Here is a 14,379-nt window from a genome sequence, read left to right as displayed (position 1 = left end):
TTCGTATTAATATCCAGCTTTTTCACCAAAAGTGGCACTCAGGGCAGCTTACAAAAATTAAAACAAATACAGTTAAAAGCACTTACAAAGATATAGGGCTTGTCTACATTACTTACAAACCCCCAATTTCTCTCAGGCGCGCTGCATGCTGTTTATACTATGTAGGCCCAAAAGCCCAAATCAGGTCCAGGATGTTTTTACAATGGCAAGACCAGATTTGGGGTTTCTACTCCTTTTCCTGCATTAAAAAGACTTACCTTTTACTCCAGGTTTTCTGGAAAACCAAGAGCAAAATGCTGTGACTCTGGGTGGCTGAATATATCGCAAGAACAAATCCATCCAAAGACAAAACCTGACACTAATTAAAAGCCCTTGCAAGCAGTCCCCAAATGCTGGTCGGAACAAATAAGGTTTCATTTGTCAACAAAAGGAGAGCAAGGAGGAAGCCTTCCTAGCATCCTTAGTGGGAGAGCTGCAAAGTCTGGGAGCAGCCACCAATAAGGCCCTCTCCTGTGTTCCCATCAGGGACAGCTGTGAAAGCTTGAGGAACCAGAGAAGGGACTCCTCAAGAAATCTTACAATCCCAGGAAGGCTGTCACTGGAAGATATGGTACTTCAATCAGTCTGGCCCTGAGCCGCAACCAACTCTAAAAAGAGTTTAGAACTGTTCCTGAAAAAGACCTCACCTAATAACTTCTAAAATCCACGAAACAGCAATACCTTTATTGGGCCATCCAAAATGGACAAAATACATGATGCAAGGTTTCAAAGCCCCACTGGCTTCTTCAACAGGGAAAGATGTTAAAAATTATACAGGAGAAAGGGGGAAAACATACAGTGTTGCAACCAAGGACCTACACTTTGTCAAGATGCTGTTATAGTTGTTTTTAGTTAAGATGGCACGGAGGGATTGATTTTTAACACCTTTGCCTGGTTGGCCCAATAAAGATACTGCTGCTTTGTGGATTTTGGATGGCATTATATCTTGCTGTAAGGCCAACATGGCTGCCTCTGGATATGTCACCCAATAACTATTATCCATAGTAGCAATCCAGAATCTCCATGCTCAGATGCCATTTACTGGTCTCTGGGAAACAACAACGGAGGTGTGTGGGCCTTGTTTCCGAGCTCTCAGAGGGAATCTATCTGGCTGGCCGATGTTGGAGACCGGACGTGTGACTAAGACGGGTCTCGCCTTTATCTGAACTCTCAGACAAATTGTTCTGTTGGTTTAGTGCCCTTTTGTCATCTATGCAGCTGCTCTGAATCTCTACTAATTCACTGATACCCTTCCGGTTCCATGCTGCCCTTTCCATTTGAATGTGCACACAAAGAGGCAGGAAACTGTCTACTTCTGGGCTCAACAAAGAGAGCTGAAAGGTCAAAACGGAAGAGGTCCCTTCATACTTACCGTAAGGGAAAAGACAATTCCAGCTGTTCAATTATCTGAAAAGCAAATGAGCGACACAGCAATCAGCAAGGCAGCTGGAAGCTGATGGCGCTGCAGACATAAAACCAAGCAGAAGGGTGGGTCGTTTCAAGCTTTAAGAGCTTCAAGGCAGATCCCTGGGAAGATCACCTGGGATGATTATTTCTTTTACACCAGGCCTTTGCTTGAGCAAAGGAAGAGGGGGGGAAAGCAAGAAAACTGCATGTATGTCAGAGGATCCTGCAGGAAAGAGAGCCTTTCCTTAAAGTGCTCCTCATCTTCTTCTAATAGACCGTGATCTAGCCATACACAATTCAGAGGAATTCAGGATTTTTGCAACTCCTGCCCTGAAAAATTCTGTGAGTTCTGCAAAACAAGGAAGCATGGCTTTTATCATGTATCCGCAAGGATGCACGCAATCAAACATGTGACTGTCTGCTTTGCATGGATTCACTTGGCTGTGGATTTTCAGCAGAGGGAGAGTGAACAGATGTAAATTTGTGCAGGAAAGTGAAGACTATTAAGCGTTCCTGTGAATGTGTGAAAACCCACAGCAATTTGCATAATACACTTATGTGCAGACTAGCCCCTGGGGTCAGCCACCTACGCCTGATCTTTCCTCTTAAAGGAATTAAAGCCCAGTTCTCCTGGTGGCGCACTGGTTCAATGCCTGTACTGCAGCCGCTCACTCAAAACCATAAGGTTGCGAGTTCAAGACCAGAAAACGGGCTCAAGCTTGACTCAGCCTTGCATCCTTCTGAGGAGGCCGTTAAAATGAGTACCCAGACTGTTGGGGGCAAATTAGCTTACAGTTCTAAACTACTTAGACACTGCTTAGGCGATATGAAGTGGTATGTAAATGAAGCTTGTTTTGTTTGTTTGTTTAGCCACCATTTTATGTATCTATGCATTCATGCATTCATTCATTTGCATTTTGCATTCTCCCCAAAAAGGAACTCAAGGCAGGTTAAACATTAAAATATATTTAAAAGCGCTTACAAAGACATCAGTAAAAACATACAAAAAGTTTGCTAAACTCCCCACAGAATAAAAGCCATTTAAAATAAGCCCAGCATGGTGTAGTGGTTTAAGTGCTGGGTTGTGTTTGAATCCCTGCTCAGCCATGGACAAGTCATCCTCTCTCTGCCTCACAGGAAGGCAAAGGCCTCCCCTTTGAATAAATCCTTCCAAGAAAACCCTATGATAAGGACATCTCTGGGTTGCCAGAAGTCAGAAATGACTTGAAGGCACACAGCAACTGCAGCAAATAACCTTAACAACTCCATAAAAGAAGATAAAAGTCAGTGGAACTACACACTGTTAAATGTCCTTGCAGTCAGTTCCTAAAAGCCTTTTGGAACAGAAACAATGTTTGCCGGTCAACGAAAGAACACCAAGGAAGAAGCCATCCTTACCTTCTTTAAGGAGGGAGTTTACAGCCAGCCAAAAGGCCCTGTCTCCCATGTTCTACCAAACATCCCTGTGAAGGTAGAAGAACTGAGAGAAGAGCATCCTCCCATACAGCACAAATCAGCTCATATGGGATGATATATAAGAAGATATAGTACTTCAGGCAACCTGGAATGGAGCCATAACCTATAGTAATATAAATTTACAATAGAAGTCTGTGCAGCATCTCTATCCAGCCAGCCCTTGCATTTCAGACACTCTGTTACAGCTAATGAGCTTGTATTCTGAGTTCATTAGCTGTAACAGTCTTTCCAAAATGCAAGGGGCGGCTGGACTGAGATTTTACTTTATTCCCAAAAAATTCTTTATGAAGGTCCTGTGGAATGTTAACTCTGAACAGATTTCTAAACCGCATTCTAGTTACATCCTTATGATTCCCAGACTGTTCTTGGCATTTTAAGATTGATTTCTGAAATGTATGTCCCACCCTTCAAAAGCCAACCAGCATTCCAGGGCAGATTAGTACAGAGCATGGCATATGTGAACATCGCAAAGCAAATTAAGGTCCAAAACACACTGCAGAAATAATCCAGTTTGAGACTGCTTAAACTACCCCGGCTCAGTGCTAGGGAATTCTGGACACTGTAGTGAGACATTTAACCGTCTCTGTCAGAGAGCTCTGGTGCCACAATAAATTAGTTCCCATCATTTCTCTGAAGATGCCAGCCACAGATGCTGCTTGCGAAACGTCAGGAAGAAACTCTTCCAGAACATGGCCACATAGCCCGAAAAACCCACCAAAAACTATGGATGCTGGCCATGAAAGCCTTCGACTTCACAATTCCCATCATTCCCTAGTACTGAGCCAGGGCAGTTAAAGCGGTCTCAAACTGGATTATTTCTGCAGTGTGTTTTGGACCAAAGACAAATTAAAGAACTACAAGGGAGAATTTTCATTGACAGTTGAAAAAGGCTTCTTCTTTTTTAACTGAGTATTTTCAGAGGACTGTATTCATTGCAAGAATTCCTCCGATGTTCTTACCGATTTCTGGGCTTCAAACATCAGGTTTTTATAGAAGTGTGCAAAGTGGCTGAAGGTAATTTCATTACGGACTTCTACCTCCTGTTCAGGCAAAGTAAACAGAGTTAATGAGGCTTGTCTTGAAGCAGCCTTCTAGGTACACACAAAGCCTGGAATTTGTTTCGTCTTCAGGACTATGTTTCCCAGTTGGGGAATACGCCAGAGCAGATCATCTGTCCATCTAGCCATTTTCTTTAATTATTACCCCACTTTCCCCCCAGTTATGGAACCCAAGGTGGATCACGGTGTAAGTGAAAATACAATTAAAGCAATGGATAAAGTTAAATAGCACTTAAATATCCATGTGAAAACAGTTAAAACATAATCATAATTCACTGAGAAGACCCTGTGCTGGTCCTGAACACTCATATCTGTGATGGTGGTGGGACCAAGAGAAAGCCCCTTCCCCTTGACAGACTTTGCTTTGACTGAACATTTGAAGAGACTTCTTGATGGTGAGACCAGTCGGGCAATGGAACCAGTGACCTAGGAGTTTCTGTACAGGGAACAGTGTTTTCTGCACAGAGATAATATCTTCTGTGCAGAAATGGCTGAGCAAAAAAGGGGTGAATTTTGCAGAGAATTAAGACCTTTGAAAAATTGCACACTTTTCAAAGACTTTCTCACAGAGGAAGGAAAAGTGCTGAAACTCCTCACTGTTTCCTTATCAGCAAACCACCCATCCCTTAAGGAATCTGAATGGGAACTTTCTCAGGGAGCAGGGACAGTGGCAGACACAAAGTCAAAGGTAGGATCAATAAGCACTCAGTCCTACAGTTCTCCTCTCCTTGCATTTGCCCACCAGAGCCATCCAGTCCAACCCCTTTCTGCCATGCAGGAACTCACAATCAAATCACCCCTGACAGATGGCCATCCAGCCTCTGTTTAAAAACTTCCAAAGAAGGAGACCCTATCACACTCCAAGGCAGTGCACTCCACTATCAAACAGCTCTTACTGTCAGGAAGATCTACCCAGTGTTGAGGGGGAATCTCTTTTCCTGCAGTTTGCATCCATTGCTCCATGTCCTGTTCTATGGAGCTGCAGAAAACAAGCTTGCTCCATCCTCAATATGATGCCCCTTCAAATACTTAAGGAGAGGTATCATATCAACCCTTAACCATCTCTTCTCCAGGCTGAACATACCCAGCTCCCTAAGTCTCTCTTCATAAGGCATGCTTTTCAGACTCTTCACCATTTTGATCCCCCTCCTCTGGACATGAAATGGAGATGTGTCCACTTCTGATTTTGGAAAACGGTACAATAATTCCCTCCCCGCCCCCCCCCCCCCTTTCCTTGTTGCATTTACCAAGGTGGCAATGGATTCTACCATTCTTTTGTCAATGCAGAACAGAGTAGATGAGTTGGACAAGGAGGTAGAGGAGGAGGATGTGGACGGAGTCTTTCTTACCAGAAGTTTGTCCCGCAGAAACCTCATGTTAGGCACTCGGTAGTTGACCTGGGGCAACATGGCCTTCAGATCCTTGGGGGTAATGCTGCAACACAGGGAAAGAGAGTCTGTGAGACAAGCATAGCACCGGAAGAGACCACAAAGGTCAACCACTTCAACCTCTGCCATGCTGGCAAACACAATCAAAGCACTCCCCACAGATGGCCAGATGAACTGATTCAGAGAGAGACAGAGACCAGTCCATTGTAAAATAAAACATATCCTTCTTTGGAGCAGAGAAGATTTTGCACATGCCAGTCTTGTGCCACATGCCCAAAACCATACCTCCAGATTTCACAGAAACACAGAATCACAGTCAGAAAGGGCCATCTATTTAGTCCAGACCCCTGGAGTGCAGGAATACACAACTAAAGTACTCACAAGAGAGGGACATTCCTTCCTCTGTTAAAAGATTGCCAAAGAGTGAGAGTCCATTAACCTCCAGGTAAGTCTATTTTGTTGTCAAAGAGCTCTTAATGTCAAACATTGTTACTAATGATTAAGTTGAATTTCTTTTCTTGCAATCTGAATCCATTGCTGGAGCAGCAGCAAACAAGCTTGCTTCAACTTCTACATGACACCTCTTCAGATATTTAAAGATGAATACTTATTTTGTTTTTAAAAAATTAGGCCCCATTCACAATATGGAAATAACCTGATGTGAAACCGGGTTATTTTTGCGATGTTCACACTGGCCCTGAATGCACCTGGTGCTGTTTGTGGAGGGAGGGGGCATGGAGAAACCCACTTACCCCGATGTATTTGACACTGAGTACCTTACAGCATCTTTTGCAAAGATCCAGAGCACTCCGGATTTTTGGAAGTGTGAGTATGCTACCAAATCGATCCAGATCACTTGGGATCGTTTCCAGAAATGGAGGCACTTTTAGTTTCACAGAATCATAGAATCGTAGAGTTGGAAGAGACCACCAGGGCCATCCAGTCCAACCCTCTTCTGCCATGCAGGAAATCCAGATCAAAGCATCCCTGACAGATGGCCATCCAGCCTCTATTTAAAGACCTCCAAGGAAGGAGACTCTATCACTCTCCGAGGGAGTTTGTTCCACTGTCGAACAGCCATTACTGTCAGGAAGTTCCTCCTAATGTTGAGCTGGAATCTTTTTTCCTGTAGCTTGCATAAATTGTTCCATGTTCTAATCTCTGGAGCAGCAGAAAACAAGCTTGTTCCCTCCTCAATATGATAATCTTTCAAATACTTAAACAGGACTATCATATCACCTCTTAACCATCTCTTTTCCAGGCTAAACATACACAGCTCCCTAAGCCTTTCCTCATAAAGCATGGTTTCCAGGCCCTTCACCATTTTAGTCACCTCCCTTTGGACATGCTCCAGTTTCCCAACACCCTTTGAACTGTGGGGCCCAGAACTGGACACAATATTCCAGGTCAATTCTGAATTGATCCGGTGCATGTGTGAATGCCGACTAGGGTTTAAATGCCAGGGAGATTTGGGCACATAAACTGTAGCGGGAACATTGATTTGCTATTGTGTCTCCGCAGGATCTGGATCTCCTTGGGACAAAAACGTAAGTGTGAACACCGCCTTAGATTAAGATGTACCTCCACCAAACTATACAACTGGCAGGAGGACATTGGCTGCTGTTCCTCATTTGAGACAGCAGGTGGCAGCAGGGTGAAGCCCTCCATGCCCAATGCCCCTGCTGCAACTCCACCCCTCTCTCCCTGCTTTGGCTCATTATTCCAGCCAGTGGCTGTTTGGATTACTGGGCCAAGTTTGTTAGGGGAAATTTGTCAGGAAGGGGGCCTTTTAATGACTCTCTAGAATCTAGATGAATTCCTTCCTTCCTTGGCTTCAACTTGCACAACCACTGTTGAAGTCAAAAGGCCTGCAGATGAAGGGTCAGGCAAGAACTGCAGAAGGGACTGGAAATCCTAAAGGGAAGGCAGCACCCAGGTCCCATGCTGGCACTCTGCTGCTGCTGCTGCTGCTGCTGCCCCTTGAACTGTGATGAGGATGAGGATGATTTTATATCTTGCCTTACTCCCAGTATAGGGACCCAAAGCAGCAAACAAAATTTAAAACAGTACGTAGAGAGAGATCTTGTAGCACCTTTGAGACTAACTGAAAGAAAGAAGTTGGCAGCATGAGCGTTCCTACACTTCAGTCTACTTCCTCAAATTTAAAACAGTACAAGTTAAAAACAATACAAAGCATTAAAATGTAAATACAAAGTTTAAAAGACAATTACATAATTCTCAAAGGAAAACAAACATCACACATTAAAATTTAAAATGTATCAAAACTCTATACAAAACTGTATGCAGCGCGTGCGCACCATGCGCGGGCTCGCCATGCGCGGATTTGAGGCTATGTGGGCAGCAAGCCCTAATATGGTGAGTGGGGCTTCATCATACATGGGATTTGCCTTACATGGGGAGTCTGGAACAGCTAACAAACAGAACGGCATTTAAAGTTGTCAGTTTGAGAAAGCCTGGTGGCAGAAGAATGTTTTTATCTTCTGCTGAAAGGTGAGCAGGGATAGTAAGTGTGTAATGATAAGTTTATAATAAGTGTGACACTGCTTTAACTGCAGACCAAGCAAAAGGGAGAGGTGTGTGCCCACAGAGACTTTGCAGTGCCCAGGGGTGAGAGTCCAAAGAGACAGGACCCCTTACATACAATGAGTGATATTTGGCTTGACAACAGTACAAACACAAAAGGATCTAGGAGTCTTAGTGGACCACAAGCTAAATGTGAGTCAATAGTGTGATGCAGCAGCTAAAAAAACCAATATGATCCTAGGCTGCAGCAATAGGAGTGTGGCGTCTAGAACGAGGGAAGTACTAGCACCACTCTATTTTGCTTTGGCCAGAACTCCTCTGGAATAATAAATAATAATAAAACTTTTATTTCTATCCCACTTTTTGCCAGGCAATCAAAGCGGTGTACAACAAGTTAAAATGCATCCATATATACATGGAATATCTGGACACCACAGTTCAAGAAGAATGTGGCTGTAGAGCGTGTCCAAAGGAGGGTGACCAAAATGGGGAAAGTTTGGAAAGCATCGAGTCCTGTGAGGAAAGACTTAGGGAGCTGGTTGTGTTAGCCTGGGGAGGAGAAGGTTAAGAGGTGATATGATAGCCCTGTTGAAGTATTTTAAGGCATGTCATATTGAGGAGGGAGCAAGCTTGATTTTTGCTGCTCCAGAAACTACAACAAAGAACAATGGATGCAAACCAGTGGTAAAGAGATTCCACTGAAACATTAGGAAGAACTTCCTGAAAGTGAGGGCTGTTCATAGTGGAAGACGCTGCCTCGGAGGGTGCTGGAGTCTCCTTCTTTGGTGGTTTTTCAACAGAGGCTGGATGTCCATCTGTCAGGGTGCTCTGATTGTGAGTTCCTGCACGGCCAAAGAAGGTTGGACTGGATAGCCCTTGGGGGTCTCTTTCAGTCCTATGATTCTGTGTCAACCTGGAGCGTGGGCACCTTCCACCGTGGAGGATGGGGGTGAGGCAAGAGATACTGTGGGGAAGCCACTGACTTGTGGCTGCCTGAAGTTTTTCATTCGGAGACAGGGATATGAAGATCATCCACAAAAGTCTCAGCTTTCACTCCTGAGAAATCTCAGTCCCAATAAGAGTTCTTGATGCCAGGAGAAGGCTGAGAAAATGAGTGCTTGGCTCTTCACCAAGGTTTCTGTAACTTATGCAAGAACATTTTTGTGTAACACTGGTGTCTGTCCCCCTTTGAAGCCTAAAGCACTCATCCTAGTTTTTGAAAGTCCATGCAAACAGGGAAGAAGTCATTCCAACAGAGCCATGCAATCTACTGATTCAGGCAGACTGTGCAAAAATTGTTTTTATTACCCCCAAAAAAGGAGGAAGGAAGAGGATGAAAAAACCCAAAAATCGTTGCATCACTTTTAAGACAAACTGTTTTTTGTTTTTGCATTAGCTTTCATGGATATAAGCCCACCTTTTCAAATGCACTACACAGTGTAGTCCTGAGCGTTTAAGAAATGTGGCACTGCCTTTAAGACTAACTATTTTTTATTTCAGCATGAGCTTTCATTGATATAAACCCACTTCTTCAGATGCAGTATTCACAGTACTCCACAAAAGCTCATGCTAAAGTAAAAACCAGTTAGTCTTAAAGGTGATGCCACATTCCTTCTCTCCTCCTCCCTTTCTCCTTTTTATGAATCAAGAGGCTAAAAGAGCTACAGTCAGCCCTCCTTATCCATGGATTCTTTATCCACGGAGTCAACCATTCATGTCTGCATGTGTGCGTGTATATATATTCTCAAAAGCAAACCTTTATTTTGCCATTTTATATGAGAGCTGCCTATGCCACTGTATTTAATGGGATTTGAGCATTCATGGGATTGTGATGTTCATGAAGAGTCTTGGAACCAAACCCCTGCGGATACCAAAGGCTCACTGCACATTCTTGAAAACTTCCACGAATTCAGAAACTCTTTCAAGATCAACAGAAAATGTCTCCCTGTCTTGCAGGTGAGAACAAAAACCTTGGTTTCCTATTTTCGGAGGTGCAGGTAAACAAGTGAGATTTTTATCTCTATACAGCAACTGCAGGCCAAAAGGAGGGACCCTGGCACCATAAACTGCTTTCAGCATTGCCAACTTTTAAGTGCATGTTCAGAACAACTGTGGGATGTGCTCCAGTAGCAGGTGACTATGTTTTTGAAAGGCAAAAGTGAGAGCCTGGTTGAATATGTTGTCATCCTGTCACAGGTATGTCGCTAGGAATTTGGAAGTCGTGCCCAGATGGAAGAGGAAGAAGCAGGCTGCTGTTAATTGGGTGACCGTATTTGCAGGTTGTGGCCATTCCCCAGAGGCCTCCCATGCCAATGGGATGGTGACTCTGCTGCGGATTTTGGTCCAACCTTTAAAGGAGCCATCCATGGCACTAAGCTTATCTGCAGGAGAGATAGGGTTAAAAAATTATTACACTGCACTCATGTTTTGCTATGTTGCTACTAATCTCAAACTCGCTTTCTTTAAAAAAAAAATGTTCCCACTGGAAGCTAGCTGGAGAACTTGCACCAAAGAACAGGAAACAAATACCTAAAATAGGTCCTCAAGAGATAAGGCAAATCTGTGTTGAGCAATTCTGAGAATGCACTCCTTCATAAGAACGGAGCGACCTCAGAGACCAACACCCACATTCCCCAACATCCTTTGGAAGAATTCCAGTCACACAGGAGCCAGGAGGCTTGTTCTCCACCGACGGCTCATGGGTCTATGTTCTGCATGCCTCCAAAAGTCCCAATTTGACAGGGACAGTTCTGATTAATGCTTTACCACCCCACTTTTTCATCTCCCTCCTGTTCCCACTCTCCTCCTTCATCCTCTGCTTACTTCTTTGCTGCAGAATGAATTCAAAGTGCAAAGGTAGTTCTCACTCAACCAGGTCAGCAGGAAGAGAGGAATGGGTGAAATCTTGCCCTTTCTAGGAGATTCAGGCAAAAGCAAATTGCTGCAGCCTCTCCTAACTTGCGTATTCTTCCTCATTAATAACCTTCGCCATCTGGAGCATGCTCTGATGTTACTTGGCCACATGTCTCCTAGTTTTGTGTTGTGAAATGTTCATAGAATCATAGAGTTGGAAGAGAGTACAGCAGCCATCCAATCCAAATCCCTGCCATGCAGGAACACAGAATCAAAGCATCCCCGACAGATGGCCATCCAGTCTCTGTTTAAAGACCTGAAAGAAGGAGACTCCTTCACTCTCCAAAGGAATGTATTCTTTTGTCAAACAGCTCTTACTGTCAGGAAGTTCCTCCTAATGTTGAGGTGGAATCCCTTTTCCTGCAGCTTGCATCCATTGCTCCGGGTCCTAGTCTCTGGAGCAGCAGAAAACAAGTTTGCTCCCTCCTCAATATGACATCCCTTCAAATGCTTAAACAGGACTATCATATCACCTCTTAACCTTCTCTTCTCAGTGTGACACCCCTTCATTAATGGCTTTCACCACCTTGACCACCTTCTGATGTTACTTGGCCACATGTCTCCTAGTTTTCTGTTCTGAAATGTTCATAGAATCATAGACTTGGGGGAGACCCCAAGGGCCATCCAATCCAAGCCCATTCTGCCATGCAAGAACTCTCAATCAATGCATCCCTGACAGATGGCTATCCAGCCTCTGCTTAAAGACTTCCAAAGAAGGAGATTCCATCACTCTCTGAGGGATTGTGTTCCACCGTTGAACAGCCTTTACTGTCAGGAAGTTCCTCCTAATGTTGAGCTGGAATCTCTTTTCCTGGAGCTCTCATCCATTGCTCCATTGGTTCCTATTCTCTGGAGCAGCAGAAAACAAGCTTGCTCCCTCCTCAATATGACATCCCTTCAAATACTTAAATGGGGCTTTCATATCACCTCTTGACCGTATCTTCTCCAGGCTGTTGGAGGGTATACCTTCTGCCTTCTTCTTTGAAGCATGATTTGAGCATTCACAAAATCCTCATCATGGAACTGAGGAGGGGGATCACACTTATTTGGCCTGACACCACTTTGTTTTGGCACCTTCCATGTACTGGAATGGGAACGTCTGGAGTATGGAGCCTTCAGAAGGTTCTACATCACGTAAAAACATAGTATGCTGTGGCTGAGGCTCTTCATCATGTGAGTGGTGCATAATGCTCTGTCTGCCCAGTCCGCCCCTCTCTGCTCCTGAAAAGCTGAACTGAAGATGTGTCATTGCACAGGTGGCTGGAAGGCTACCAGGCAACACCTGAAAGCACTGTGGGCCACCTGGCCATGGGGACAGGGAAGTAACTGAGGAAGGAGAGAGCAGATCCTTCCTTTGCAACATTCCCCTGAGAATGACACACAAGTCAAGTATCCTTTGTCCAGAAATCCGAAATGCTCACCAAATCCATGATTGTCCATATGGGTGACTGAGATAGTGGCACCTTTGCTTTCTGATGCTTCAGTGTGCACAAACTTTGTTTCACACATAAAATTATTTTAAAATATTATAAAAATATTTTATAATATTTATTCTATTTATAACTTTTTAAAATATTGTAAAAATACCTTGAGGATATGTGTATATAAGGAATATGCAAAGCACAAATAAATTTCATGTAATATTCCAGTATGCCAAGCATTTCAAATAAGGGACACCCAACTTGTACAATGCAGATACAATGCAATGCACCTACAATGCAATGCACAATGCATACGTCGCCAACAGAATTCCAGCTCAAGTGTAAACCGGAGCTTGGGAAAGTTACTTTCAGAGGAAGACACAATTCCCAGAAGCCCCTACTCAGAGGGAGCCATGCTAGCTTTAGAATTTGGGGAGTTCTGGTCCAAACATGTAATTATTATTATCGTTTAGATAAATAACGCCATCAATACACATGGCGCTTTACAACAGAATAAAACATTTATAACGACTATAAAATATTAAAATACAATACTAAATTACAGTACTAAAAATGCAATAGTAAACTACAGTAATAAACTATAATGCAAAAAATGTTACACACAAACACAAAGTATAGAATAAAACAGATAATCAATTATAGATAAAAATATAGAGCCTATGCAACTGTCCCAGTTATACTCTCATGTTGCTAAAATCATGTGAAGCTGAACAAATCCAGAGAGAGTTTGAGCAACAACCACACCTGAGATTAAAGCAGGGCAGGTAAGTCAAAAGGTGCGGTTTTTGAAACTATATGATTATATGGAGATAGAAAAGTTGACATATATGACTTTAAAAAAAACACCAATTGACGTATTTAAGAAGGAATGGGATCCATTGACTGCTTATTTAAAAGAGGAAACAGGTAAATTTATGAGTAATGCTTTGGAAGGATGAGAAAGATAGATAAAAAATGAATTAAAATAGATTTGTGATATAAAGTAATTTAACTAGAGTACAGAAGTGACTTAAGATAATTGTGTAAAAAAATTAAATGAATATGGAGTCAACTGATAAGAAATTAATGAGAGTATAAATTGCTAGAATAGCTATCTAGAACTAGTAGAAATATGGAAGTCGTTGTGTGTTAAATTTAGTTTGTGTTTATGCTTTGTTGGTTTATTGTTATAATAGTATAGTATGATCATGTTTAAGATGTTTGTTTTTAAGTGTGAAATCAATAAAATATATATTTTTAAAAGGTTTTGAGGACGTCTTCAAACATAGGTCATGGAAAAGAAGTACCAATTGCCATTAATTTTAAATTTTAAAAAATAATAAACTTTAATATAAACTATGAGATTAACAATAGTCTTTTACAGAGCATTCCAGAGTTGCTTGAAAATGCTTGTTTTGTAAAGAGAAATCATTGTATATTATACAAAATATGGAGCGTCCAAAATTATCTTTACAATTGCAATGTAATGTTAGAGAGATTAGGCCCACTTTGAAATCCAAATTGGATTAAAACATTTTGTGCATTTAAAAAAAAACCCTAGCAGCAGAATCAAGACTCTTTTAATAAAACAATTCCATTGGGATTAAATTAAGCATGTAAGCAATGCAGCATCACGGCTACTAAAGGGATGCTTTGAGTGAACAATCCAAGTGTAATTATGACAACTGTGTCTGAGGATGAATTCCTCTGGGATTAAAATGAGAAACTGATTAAAAGAATGTGATCAGGATTAAACTGAGTCTAAAATTAATCCAGTGGGAAATAAAAAGAATGTGGAACACTCCATTCTTCGCAACATAATCTCTGTGGATTATAGCACATTCTCAGCCAGGCTAACTGCATCTCCAATGTGGCACTCTATGGATGCATCTCTGCTGCAGAAAGAATCCAGACTGACACCACTTTAACTGACAAGGCTCAATGCTATGGAATTCTGGGATTTGTAGTTTTGTGAGATAGTTGCCCTTTTCTGTCAGAGAGCTCTGGTGCCACCGCAAACTACAAATCTGTTCCCAGGCATTACATAATTGTTATCTAATGTGATTTTAATTCATTGTCTGCCTTATTTTATTGAATGTTAACATGTGCTAATATGTATATATTTAATTATTT

The 14,379-nt window shown here is 42.4% G+C and overlaps 1 protein-coding gene across 3 annotated transcripts in view; it reads right to left on the bottom strand.

The window, feature by feature from the left end:
• Positions 1-14,379, bottom strand: part of LOC121929490 (1-phosphatidylinositol 4,5-bisphosphate phosphodiesterase gamma-1-like) — a 98,042-nt gene that overhangs the window by 42,457 nt on the left and 41,206 nt on the right. For all 3 annotated transcript variants that reach the window (XM_042465102.1, XM_042465103.1, XM_042465101.1), the window contains exons 6-8: positions 5,330-5,414; positions 3,882-3,962; positions 1,412-1,446 (exon numbers count right to left, since the gene is read on the bottom strand). In XM_042465102.1, the coding sequence (XP_042321036.1) occupies positions 1,412-1,446; positions 3,882-3,962; positions 5,330-5,414 (201 nt within the window). The remainder of the gene's footprint in view (positions 1-1,411; positions 1,447-3,881; positions 3,963-5,329; positions 5,415-14,379) is intronic.

This window comes from Sceloporus undulatus, chromosome 4 (assembly GCF_019175285.1).
Source record: "Sceloporus undulatus isolate JIND9_A2432 ecotype Alabama chromosome 4, SceUnd_v1.1, whole genome shotgun sequence".
Classification (NCBI taxonomy): Eukaryota; Metazoa; Chordata; class Lepidosauria; order Squamata; family Phrynosomatidae; genus Sceloporus; species Sceloporus undulatus.
This window is presented reverse-complemented; position numbering and strand designations above follow the sequence as displayed.